Source organism: Odontomachus brunneus, unplaced genomic scaffold (assembly GCF_010583005.1).
Source record: "Odontomachus brunneus isolate Ranch 3 - 2012 unplaced genomic scaffold, Obru_v1 Obru_scaffold_066, whole genome shotgun sequence".
Taxonomy (NCBI): domain Eukaryota; kingdom Metazoa; phylum Arthropoda; class Insecta; order Hymenoptera; family Formicidae; genus Odontomachus; species Odontomachus brunneus.
Genome location: NW_022639516.1, coordinates 1,398,054 through 1,410,622, shown reverse-complemented (window position 1 = coordinate 1,410,622; position 12,569 = coordinate 1,398,054). Strand labels below are relative to the sequence as shown.

The following is a 12,569-nucleotide window of genomic DNA, read 5'->3' as shown; positions in this document are numbered from 1 at the left end:
TTCCGCGCGAGCTCGGCGAGCTCTTCCCCCGCTTCCGAAAGAGGGTGGCGGTGACGAAGCCACCTCCTCGTTGCATAACGTGCTTCCATGAGGGGTCGTTCCCCGGTCTTCGACGCATAATTAATATACATATATAGGTGCATATATATATATATATATATATATATATATATATATATATATATGCACCTATATATGTATATTAATTATGCGTCGAAGACCGGGGAACGACCCCTCATGGAAGCACGTTATGCAACGAGGAGGTGGCTTCGTCACCGCCACCCTCTTTCGGAAGCGGGGGAAGAGCTCGCCGAGCTCGCGCGGAATAATTGTCCTACGGTCGTGGGGTCTCCCGTTCATGCTCTCCTGTTGCCGCGTGATCAACCCCTGTACTCGTCCCTGGTCCCCTCATCCCACCACCTCATCAGCCGCCTCTCGAGCGAGCGTAATGTGCGTGGCCCGAGGCGCGATTCGAGGAAGCGTGCGAGATCACGCGTGTGCTCGTACGCGTGCGACTTCCTGCCCGCGCCTTAGAACGCGGGGAAGCGCTCAGGCGAGAAATATGAGTGTCGTTGGGGCAGCGCGGCAGGACGGATGGACGGATGGGGGGCTGCGTAAATATTCAGAGCTACCTCTGAGGACCTTTTGTATACGCGGGAGAGCTCTCCCTTATCAAAAGGGTGAAAAATGTGGCACACGCGGAAAAATACAGAGAGCCCTTCACGACGATTTAAATATTCGCTCTCTGTTGCCTCTTAGCGTGCAGGTGGTATTCGCAGTTCTTTCGCGTAGGAAATAGTGGACTTTGTCGCAGTGGACTTCAGAAGAATTGCGGTTTTCCCCATTATTTTCTTAGACTAGACTTAGACTACAAACGCGCGCGCTATTATTCTCTGAATAGTTAATGACTAATTCTTCATTGTCATCTCTTGCACGGTTTTTCTTATTCATTTTCTTATCGGCCATCAATGCGATTTATGTTTACATATTCCATGCACTACGTAATATGATGTTCTGTGAGCGTTCTGATTGTACGCTCACCATTGCGCGTTAATATCCTGCAATGTTCAACCGTCCAGGTCCTCAGGATCCGGTCTTCGTAAACATTCAGTAGACGTCTAGCACTTCATTTCACCTTATTTTACTTTACAGCAATAGCGATCATGATCGTTTTAACGTTTTGATAATGATTGAAACTGGACACCATACATATATCGCTTTCGACAAGATCAAGAAAGAAAACGATGATATTGCGTTTCACGGACGTTTGTACTTTGTCAACAAAACAAGACTTTTGTTTCGCAAGAAGTCCAACTTTTAGCAGAAACAATAAATATATGTATCGAATTTCGCGATAATTTCAACCGAAATAACATTATGATTTGTCACGTGTGAAAAATTAAAGAATCAAAATTGCGATTATCCAAACATTTATCGCGTGCAAAATAAATTAATATTTATAAATTTATAAATATCGCAAGCGGAATAAGTAATGCAAATAAATTCGAGCAAAGTAAATAATGCAAATAATCGCGAATCTCGCGTATAATGACGCAATTATAATTCGTAGTGGGATTAGAAATTCTCTTTCTCTCAGTGTGCATGCAAAAGTCTACAAACAAAATAAATCGCATTGATTTCATATAAAAATTATTCACTAAAGATACCTGCCACCTTAAATTTTTGTTCTTAACTCACCAATAAGCCGACAGAATCAGCCACATTCTGCTACAGATCTGTCAACAGATCTCATCAACAAAAAATATAACATCGTTGATTAGACACAATAGTTAATAGCTTGACGAGAAAGAACTGCACACGAATACGAGCGTGTTTATCCCTTTGCGATTGTTGCAACTCAATGATTTGTACTTGAACAAGTTTTCGATACAGTTTTCGGGCGCAAAGGATTAAATACAAGAATTTTGGATATAAAAATTCTATAGAAAGCCTACCTTCGAGCTGATTCTGCTCGGCTCGAACCGGATCCTCCGGTACGGCATGCGCGTACACCGAAACTGCATTGCTCAAGATCCGCGTAGTCTCAGTCTCCGTCAGAGATCTGAAACAAAAAGCGAATTTTCTGGTCAGTTATAATAACAGACGTTGACGTATATAGTTCAATTTCCACGACTCAAGACAGTGTATTTTTTCTTTTTGCTGATAAAATTTATCACGTGTGAAAAATTAAAGAAATCAAAATTGCGATGAACCAAACATTTATCGCATGCAAAATAAATTGTATAAATATCGCAAGCGCAATAAGTAATGTAAATAAATTCGAGCAAAATAAATAATACAAATAATCGCGAATCTCGCGTATAATGGCGCAATTCTGATACGCAATTAATTTCATAAAATTCTCTTAATTATCCTCAAGATCCGGGGATATTCACGATGACTTTAACGAAATAATTACGCGATAACAACGTGTTTTACGCACCAATTAATTCAGAAAAGACGAAAATCACACGCGACGTCTTCCAGTTCGTTCAGCCTCGCATCAAGAACTGTTGTGATTGTTTACGTTCGCCCAGCAGTCCCCACGTGACTTACACGTTCTCGCATTCGAATAGGGGGAGCACGCGCTCGCGGCCACGTGTTATTTATATTCAGCTTATTCAATTTAATTTAATCACATAGTGATTTTAAGATTATATGTTATTTTATAGCACCTGATTCCTTCACAGAGAGAATCATATAATAAATGTTACTAGTTACTAATAACATATAAGAACTGTTACTAATAATATCGAGTAGAATTTTGTAAACGAAGAATAGATCGGCAGTAATTCGTTCTATCTTTTCATTTCATATGTGTTACTTATATTTGAGGAACTGAAATGTGCTGCTGAGACAATTCGTATATTTCTAGCGTGATTGATTATGTTTCTTAACAAGGCAGACTTTATTGACAATCTACTCCTGGACTGCTAAAAGCGTAGTAAAATTGAGAATTTCTATAAAAAAAACTATAATTATGTCTCGGTGTTTCTGACAACTATAAACCATCAAAATTTATAATTACTCCACGATGACAACCTATAATGGCTAACTGTCAAAGTAAACGACATCAAGATCAAAACAACCAAACGGCATCGCGGAAAGGAGTCGACAATAAAAGATAACACGCCTTCTTTATAAATTTCTTTGGACATGCAGAAATGAAAGAACGATGTTTAAGCCCTATCGTCCTCCCGTTCTTCGCTTCAATTATGCGCGAGAGACCGATGACGTCTGACGCGTCGCGACGCCTCCCCTTTCCGCGATCGCGGACGAGCCTACCCGCAAAAATAGAAAAAAAAGAGAGAGGAGTGAAACGACGCGAGGGTCGAGCGGCGGCGGCGCATATCAAAGTTATTTATGTGCGGCGCGTTTACGACGCGCTTAAAAGCGACGTCGGCGACGTCGCTACGTAGACGACGACGTGGCGTGGGACGGCGCGGTAATAACGTTTATTAATCGTCCGCGGAACGTTAAGCGATACCGCCGCTCTCGTAGTTTGTCATCGCCGTGGCCGCCATCCGGCGATGTCCGCGGCTTTTATCGCCGCGAGCCGTCAAAGAAGCTTTACGACGAAGCGCGTGTCGCGCGCGAGACATCGATCTCTCCTCTTTAATTCCCCCGGGACTTCCCCCCTTGTTTGCCCGTTCTCTCTCGGCGCGTCATCTTACTACAGGACCGTTCATAAGCGGACGTAAATTACGTCCACGTCACTGTGAACATTTGAATGTACGCGTTCCTCGTAAAAGTATGTAATAAAGCCGTTGAGATCAAAAGAGTGATGTAGGTTAATTCTTTTTTCTAATATGTATTGACATTACAGGAAGAGAAAGAGAGAGAAAATAGTTCTTTGTGGTATCAACTGAAATTAGAAAAAAATTCATTCACGCTACTTTTGTTCTCAACGATATTAATAATTATAACAATGACGAGCCGATTCCTCATCGAGATTTTGTAAAACTCGTAATATCTCCAGGTCAGTTTTTGGTCGTTCTCCGTAAATAATATTGAGACATTTCGATACTATTTCTCGTTTAGGTTTTTTCCAAATAAATCTTATTTTGACATTCCCCCTCTTTTGCAATTCCCGTTGCAGATATTATTTCTAACCTTTCGAACAACCGCGGCGCCAAACAGCTCAGCTTTCGTTGGACTTGAGCTGCGCTCAAACGACAAACGAGATCGCATCTTCGAAACGGACGGGCTTTCCGCGGGCGCAGTGGAAGAAGTCGATGCGCGACGGACACGCGTCCGCGGAAAGGCGCTCGCTGGGAGGAAATGAGAAGTAATGAAGTCGCCCCGTTCGACGAAGTTACCGCCTCGTAAAGCAACTGCGAAGTGACGAACCGAACGGAAGACGTATAGGCAGCAGGAGATGGCGAGGGGTGAGTGGAGGAGACGAGAGAGAAAAGTTACACGAAGAGAAGGAAGGGAGAGAGAGTCAAGAAAGGTCGAGCAGAGAGACGGACCCAATCCGCCGGAAGGGAAAGCGCATCCCGTGGAACGGGGGTGCGCGGGCGGCGGTACCCTGTCATACGGTGCTGCCGACTGAGGGGCGACGGGCGGGAGGGGGAGGTGGGCGGGCAGGGTGAAGGAAGGGAGCGAGAAGTCGTCGGCGGCTTACGTCGGATTCCGCGCGCGGTTGGCAGCGACGGCGGCAGCGACGGCGGTGGCGGCGTTGATCCGTGTACGGCGATATGAAATAATTAAACTCGGCCTCGACGGTGGCGAAGGCGACGGCGTGGCGAGGGGGCGAGAGAGGGAGGGAGGGAGGGAGGGAGGGACGGAGGACGGAAGAGAAGGTGGGTGGGAGCCCGCGTTGGATGTCGGAGGCGATGGGACGCTACTGCAAGGCGCGGCGACGGGGACCGAGGGGGAGAGGCCAGGGGGATAACCGTATTCCGTATACCGGTATATGAAAGGCAGCCACGTCGCCCGTTCGAGACTCGAGCTACCGCTACCCTCGTCGCTCGCTGCGGAAGAGGTCGGAGCCGTAGTAAGAGAACGAGAGACGAAGCGAGAGAGCGAGAAGCGACGCTGGCGAGAGAACCGAGGCGAACGCGCTCGTAAGATGAACAGGGAGAGAGAGAAAGAGAGCGCGAGAGGAAGGGAGAAAACGGCACGGGAACCAAGAGAGGACACGGTGGAAAGCGACGGCGAGGGGGCGGCTAGGAGACGACGATAGCGCGCGGTGCTGCGGCGTAACGACGCTATAACGCGAGCCGCCGGGTGATTACCTACCACCTCCGTACTCGGTTCGCCCTCCCGCGTCGAGTGGCGCGCGGCCGCATCGCACCGTGTCGCGCCACGCCGCTGCCACGCCGGATCAAGCCGCGGCCGCGCCTGCGCGGCGTGGCGCGGCGCGGCGTGGCGCGACGCGGCGCGGCGCGAAACGGTGCGGCTCGGCACGACGAGCGTGCTCGGGAGATTTCCTGGCGTCTCTCTCTCTCTCTCTCTCTCTCTTTCTTTCTTTCTCTCTCGCTCCCTCACCGCCACCCGTTCGCTCCTATCCCCCGACTACTGTTGCGCACGACGACCGCGCCATCAGCTCGCCCGAGTAGTAGTCGTATTCGTCGCCGTCGTCGTCGTCCTCATCGTCCTCGTCCTCGTCCTCGTCCTCGTCCTCTCCTCGTCCTCGTCCTCATCCTCGTCCTCGTCGCCGTCGTACGGCTCGCCTGCCGCCCAACGTCGACGCTCTAAACGCGACGCCCCTCGTAATGACGCCACCAGGGACGCAGTCTCGCGCGATGTGCGCGTCGTGTCGGTGAGACTTTTCCACGAGCACGTACACCCCCGCGCCAGTGAACACGCTCCCGCTCGCTCGCTCGGCTTTCCGGACGGCGATATCGTCGGCGGAGAATCGCGCGCGACGAGAGCGAAACGGAACGGGCGAGAACACATCCCGAAGCCACGCCGGACGGTCGGCGGACCTTCGGTCGGCTGGTCGGACATGCCTCGGTGGTCCTGAATTGTCGAATTCGTCGACGGGGGAAATTAAAAGAGGCTCGATCGAACGGTCGCCACGAACTCATAAGACATTGCTCGATCTCCCGTTTCGTTTGACTTCTATTATTTCTGACGGAAAGTCTGCTTTTGTTTCTAGCAACATACGCTCGAAATTCATTTCGACTGTTTGACGGATGATTGAGGTGGAAATACTGATAACACTGGTACCTAGCTCTGGACAATCTTATAGTTTTGCTTCTTAAATACGAATATTTGAACTTTCAACATAGCATATATGTATACGTATTCTCTACATTGGAAGTTTAAATGTTCCTATTTAAAGAGTGCTCAGGCATTGATACTTTTACCTTGCATTGCGTTGATTTCAAAAGAAGGAGACGATCCGAACATCAGCGAAATGTCTTCCCGGGAACAACGCGACGCGACGCGACATTGACGTCATTAAAAAGAGAAAAACATCATGCCCCCGTCGGGCAACAAACGAAACCTTTTGGAAAGCGATGCCCACGCAGTGTGTGGTTATAAAAAAAATGAATAAATAAATAAACAAGGCTGCCTGTCGCACAACGGGAAAGTTACGGCAGGCCGCGAGAGCGGGAGGAGAGATCGATGCGAAGCTACAAATTAAACCGTAAATCGTAATTGACTGTGCGTTTCGTTTTTTTTTCGCTTCCTCTTTTTTATTTATCTATGCGCCGGAGTAACGGTTAACCGCGGATGTTTTAAAACAATCAAGCGAATGTATCCGAGCGCCGCGAACGATTCGAATCGGAATGAGTGTACCGTTATAAAATTGAAACGAAATTGCCTACGTTGATCAAATTTGCAGCAGGTGTCGTGCGGCTTTGATTGACGCACAGACGCGATAAAAATTCGGCGTGACTTTCCCCCGTTTCCGCGGGACTGAATTTTCCTGAACTTTTGCGCGCCGGCCAGTCATTGTAAGTCGTGATGTTGCGAATCTCTCCTCCTCCTCCTAACCTGGCGCGAAGGGACGAACTTCGCAAACCAACGTGAAATCGCGAAGGAAAAAATCTTGCGGAGGAATTTCGCGAAGTGATCTCCCTTCGCCTTCGTCGAAACGTTAAAATTCCTAACGACGCGGATCGCTCCTACCAATGATAAGGGCAAACGGGGGAACTTTCGACGTGTATTTTTCCGTCTCCCGTCGATCTCGCTCGCGTCTTGTAAACAATGAACGAGAGTTAAAAGTTTCGTAGCCGGAGCCGACGAAATTCCCGTTGGGACGTGGAGACGCGTTGTTCCCGGGGTCTTCCATTTTGATTCTCGCGGAAATCTCGCGGAACCTGTGCCAACCGCGACGGGACGCTTCCTAGTTATGCTAATTGGGCTGGCGGGTCGCGCGATAAACGGCCGAAAATTAGGAGGTTGGAGCATTAGTCCAAGTAATCGCAGCCAAGCTTGGCTGGCTGGCTGGCGCGAGACGCGCCCTTACGAAGGCACGCCGAGTCCTCACGAAGCGTGGCTGTTGGGACGAAGGGCATAGGTCGAGCGAGGGAAACAATTGTAGCGTGTAAATGGAGGGAAGGGTCGCACGAGGTGCGGTAAGCGCGAAGAGGTGCGGGATGACGTTTCGGGGATGCACTCGCGCACCCCTCACAGTTTCGTCTCTGAGAGCGACGATAGAGATTTTCGCGCGAAGAGCAGTGTTGCTGCGCGAACTTTAGGAAAATGTACTAAACGAAATTTGCATCGCAAAGTTCTCAGACATTCAATCAACACACGGAGAGAATGTCATAATTTTTCTTTTTGTATAAATTCTTTTCAATTCTACTGTATCTTTAATAGTGCAGAAATAAACTGTTAATGAGGTCTATCTTGCTAGGAAACAAATTTCGTTAGAAACATGACAAATGTTTTGATACCAGTCCCTAAAATATAAGTACACTGTAAGAGAAAAATATATCTAAAAGATCAACAATATTTATTCGATGAGTACAACTGTTTACTAAAGTCTTAAGAAAACGTATATTATCTTATTTGAAAAATATATTATACTGACTTAAACTACCCGACGTTGCTCAGACTTCTTGTTTCTAGAACTAGAGATTATCCAAAATATCTAAACTTAAATTATCACAAAAAGTATCTGCCCCGTTAATATTATATTTAAATTTTCCGGCCAACCTAATCTTCGGCGTGATGCTCTTTTACATGTAGCGTTGTAAAAATATCGCCTGAGACAAGAATCAAACTTGGACTCCCGTGTTCTTAGGAAATCTCTTTTTATCGTTTGTAACACTAATCAATATCAGAACAGCGACTGTGCGATAATAGATCAGCGACGGCCAGGAAACGGAAAGCTCTTTGACGAAAAATCGTGACAACGCGAATCCCGATGAATAATTAACCGGCTGGCTGACACTGCCACTTGGCATTTCGGCATTCGTGAAAAATGACATTTTTTGGTGGAAAAAGCCGAAAGGGTTAACCAGTAGACCGGCCGACAGTCACACACATTTATTATGGATTCTCTCGCATGCGAGAGCTACAAATTGCAAGTTAGTATCTACACAGGCAGACTGGCAGGCAGGCAGGACCGGACGAGCCGCTCCCGTCGCGAGAAATGGAAAAGATGTCATCGGGATTACTTTCCACGGTTGTGTTGGTGTGCGGGCGGGCGAGCGCGGCATTAATAATCGCGCGACTCGGCTCGCGGCGTTTTATTCAATTAAACGCGAATGCCAGGAGACGACTTCGCGGTCGTCGGGGCGGCTAACTTCCGCGATTTACTTTCAACCGCTCGTTGAAGAAAGGAAAAAAGGCAAGGGAGGAAAAAAAGAAAACAGCGACGCGCCCCACCCTCGCAGTCTTAATTGCAGCTTTCTCGGCTGCACGGACTATACGCCTCTGCCTCATAAATGCATCCTGTTTCTTTCCCTAATTCCTGGCGATTAACTCGCCCGCTTACTGTCCCGAATCGAGACACGAATCTACGCAGTTTCGCGAGAGGAGAAATTTATCCCAAGGGCCTGATCAGATTGATTCCAATCAGTTATCTGTTTTGTATAAGACGACCTGATGGATCACGTAACGCAGCGTGGCAATCAGAACCTTGTTAATAATAAGGGTTACTAGTATTTAATTAAAACTATCTGACACTGTTCGAGTTATCATAAAGGGGATAAAATCAGGAGAAAGGAGAGTGGGATGTGTCCAAGCTTATATAGTTTCTCAAGCCTATATTTTCCGTAGAAGTCTAAAGAGTAACTGTAAAAAATTTAATCCAGATCGATCAAAGGGTTTAGAAGGGGTTATACAGACAGGGGTTAGACAGGAAATATACAGACAGACAGATTCTATATCCTGTATGTATAGATAAGGATCCGATAACATGACCTTATTCAAACCAGACAACTGATTGGGATTAACCTTTTCATTGGTGATTTAAAATAACCTGCCTTCGAAACGATTCTCAAATCTTTTTTTAATAAACATATTTAGTCTTCTCTTCTCTTTGTTGCAGTTTTCTTTGGAAAAGATTTTGGAAAATAGAATACCAAATATATTTGTATTTGCTAGAAATTAAAGAAAATACACAATAGATTAAGAATCAACAAAAATTTAATATTTTAGCACGAAATATCATTTAAAGGATTAATCTGATCTTGATTAGGACTATGGGATAAATTTCTAGTCGGAGAGTAACGCCACGATGCTTGCACAAAATTGACGTCAAAATATAGAAAAGTGTATCTTTTAGATTTCCTCGTGTCAAAATTCTCAAAATTTCTCTGATATCTTAGAGACTCGGCTGAGAGAACTCAAGGTTTTCAAATCGCTCTTCAAAAAACATGCGATCGCACGGCGCAATTAATCAACGCGAGATGTTTATTCGCCGGCGAGTTAAAGTTTAAGAGCCGCGAGACTCGGACTCGGGTGAGGCGGGTTTTTGCTTTACACTCGAGACGGAAAGGACACGGTAGATACGTCTGTTTACCTTCCCCTCGAGTAATCTCCGCTTCTCGAAACAACCACACGCGCGCACCGTTCTTCGTTATTCCGCGCAACCCTCAGGAACTTAGCATAACGCGCGACCCGACACAGCGGAACGCAGCTGCGTCGCATCATGAATAATGCTCGTAGGGTATAGCATAGCATGCTTTTTTAAATATATAGCATAGCACAGTGCGATACTTGGTTCATAGCCGTTGCCGCGAAACAACGAACATTCGACGCGGACGTCCGTTCTGGTCAGGAATACCAACAGTCGTCGTTGCCCGCATCGAAATTTCCCAACATTTTCTCAGATGCAGCATAGATTAGAATGTCTAAATTTGGCCCAAAATTTGTTATCCCATCACACTATCAATTGGAAACACTATTCTTATCCCACACATGGGTCTTTTGTCTAAAACCAAAACAGAAATACTATGGAAACTCGCGGCTTTTTTCAGTCGGTAATGTCGGTACTCTTTTATAGTATCAAACAAAGAATTCCATTTTTATACCAACTATTTTATTCAATAGAATAATATATTAAAGGATAAAATATTTCTAAGATACTTTGAACACTTTATAGAACTTTGAGTAATGAAATTATTTAGAAAGTCTACACGTTTTATGCAATTCTAACCTAAAACGAAGACTAGAAAAAATAGAATTTGATTTTTTTAGAATAGATTTAGATTTCTCCACTGAGAATCGTATATTTTGAACATTACATTTTTAATCAGAGCCCATAATTATTTTGGAGAGTCGGAACGGATTTCAATTAGATATCCCACGAAATTTTCTATGTGTTTTATCGTCGCTCAATTCGCGAGAAAAAAGCCGAGTTCGGATGGAATAATCATGTACTGAGTGTACGGTAAATCGCGACGATACCTTTGCGCCGAATCCGAAAAGATTTTTCAAGCGATCCGCGGGAAAATTTTATTCCTAACCAGCCATCCCTCTCGATATCCCCTGACGATACTCTGGGAACCCGCGAGTCCGATCAAGCGAACGTTCGAGCAGCTCCGCTCATATCTGAGCATTACTCCGCGCAAAGATAAGAGAGGAGGAGAGGAGCAGCAGAAGGGAGGGATGGGGCTAGGTGGAATCACAGGGCGGTGACGGCTGGAAAAAATGGGCAGAAATAGAGAGAAAAGTGGAAGAAAGAGAGAGAGAAAGAGAAAGAGAGACAGCGTGTTGAGGGAGGATGAGAAAGAAGAAGAGAGAGAGAGAGAGAGAGGATCTCCGCTTCCTCGCTTCCTTTCCCGAGAGATATACGCTCCTCGATAAACGTCCGGACGAGACTCCTCCACTCCATCCTCCCCCTTCATCCTCCGGTCTTCGTCTTCCTCTCTCGACTGCACCCTCGGCTCGGAGCCAACCCTAGCGTTCTCTCGCCGGGAGAAAGAGAGCGAGGGGAAGAGAGAGAGAGAGAGAGAGAGAGAGAAAGAAAGAGGGAAAGAGAGAGAGAGAGACGCGCGCACGGAAACGAAAGGGGTAGCGGGGAGTGGAAGAGGTAGAAGAGAGTGCGGGGGCGGTGAGCTCTCTCCGCTTTTTGCCAAAGGCCGTCATCCCCGCGGGGCTTAACCCCGGGTTTATCGCGGCGTTATTAATAACCGCCGCTCTCGCCTGCCCCCCGGAACCCGAGGGCGATACCCACGAGCGAGAAAGCCGCCCTACCGTCGCTCGTAAACCTCGGGCGACGAGCGGCGCTGCCGCGATAAAGAAAAAGTCACGAGAAGCGCGGGCGTTCTCTCTCTCTCTCTCTCTCTTTCTCTCTCGCCCCCACCGTTTTCTGACACGTTCACCGATTCGAGAGCTCGACTCCGACACATCGACAGACTCTGTCATTCTTGGTTCTAGTTAATATCGGATATACGATTGCGTTGAGCTTTAATGGAGAACTATTAACCCGAAACTCGGCGGCTCTATCTCTTTCTCTGCGAGATACATCTATGATATGTCTCTGCGAGATGTCTCGCGTAGTCTAGACTAATTTGCTTGGACCTATATTGTATTAAAATTTTTAAGATCGATGTAAATTACGCTCATATTTCCTTAAAAAGAAAAAGAAGAAACGTTGTCAGAGCGTATGCAATTTCCTATGAAAATTTTTAACGTCGTGCACGCTGTAAGGCTGTAGCTTAGATATTGTTGTTGCTACATAACGCGCTGGTATGAATTCGAGCAGGATCAAGAAGCGGAGTGCTGTCTCACCAAAAATGATAAAGTAATTATCTTCGCGGGCAGCGACGGGCATATGCCGCCAATGTTATACAATCTAGAGATAATGGAATACGTTACGCTTCTCCACAAGCTCTGTACGTTTCACGTTAAGCAGCGTGCCGCCAAGATTTATGGAACGATTATAAGGAGTATAATGAATACGCACGTAAGGAATATCCTATGAAATGCGCGATCGCGGAACATCGGCGCGTGACACAATTTAATATCAAATATCCGCTTTGGATTCTTGCACAGTCCTAAATAATTTCCAAATGATCGTTACGAACACATAATGCAGAATAATTGCAAAACTCCGTCCTAACGTAACGCATTGATAACTCCCAAGAAGTCACGGTATATATATATATATATATATATATATATATATATATATATATATATATATATATATATAT

General features: G+C 46.1%; 1 protein-coding gene across 2 annotated transcripts in view; it reads right to left on the bottom strand.

Moving 5' to 3' along the window:
• Positions 1 to 12,569, bottom strand: part of LOC116846648 (protein deadpan-like) — a 186,141-nt gene that overhangs the window by 93,582 nt on the left and 79,990 nt on the right. For both annotated transcript variants that reach the window (XM_032820759.1, XM_032820761.1), the window contains one exon: positions 1,956 to 2,062. In XM_032820759.1, the coding sequence (XP_032676650.1) occupies positions 1,956 to 2,024 (69 nt within the window). In that variant the 5' untranslated portion in view covers positions 2,025 to 2,062. The remainder of the gene's footprint in view (positions 1 to 1,955; positions 2,063 to 12,569) is intronic.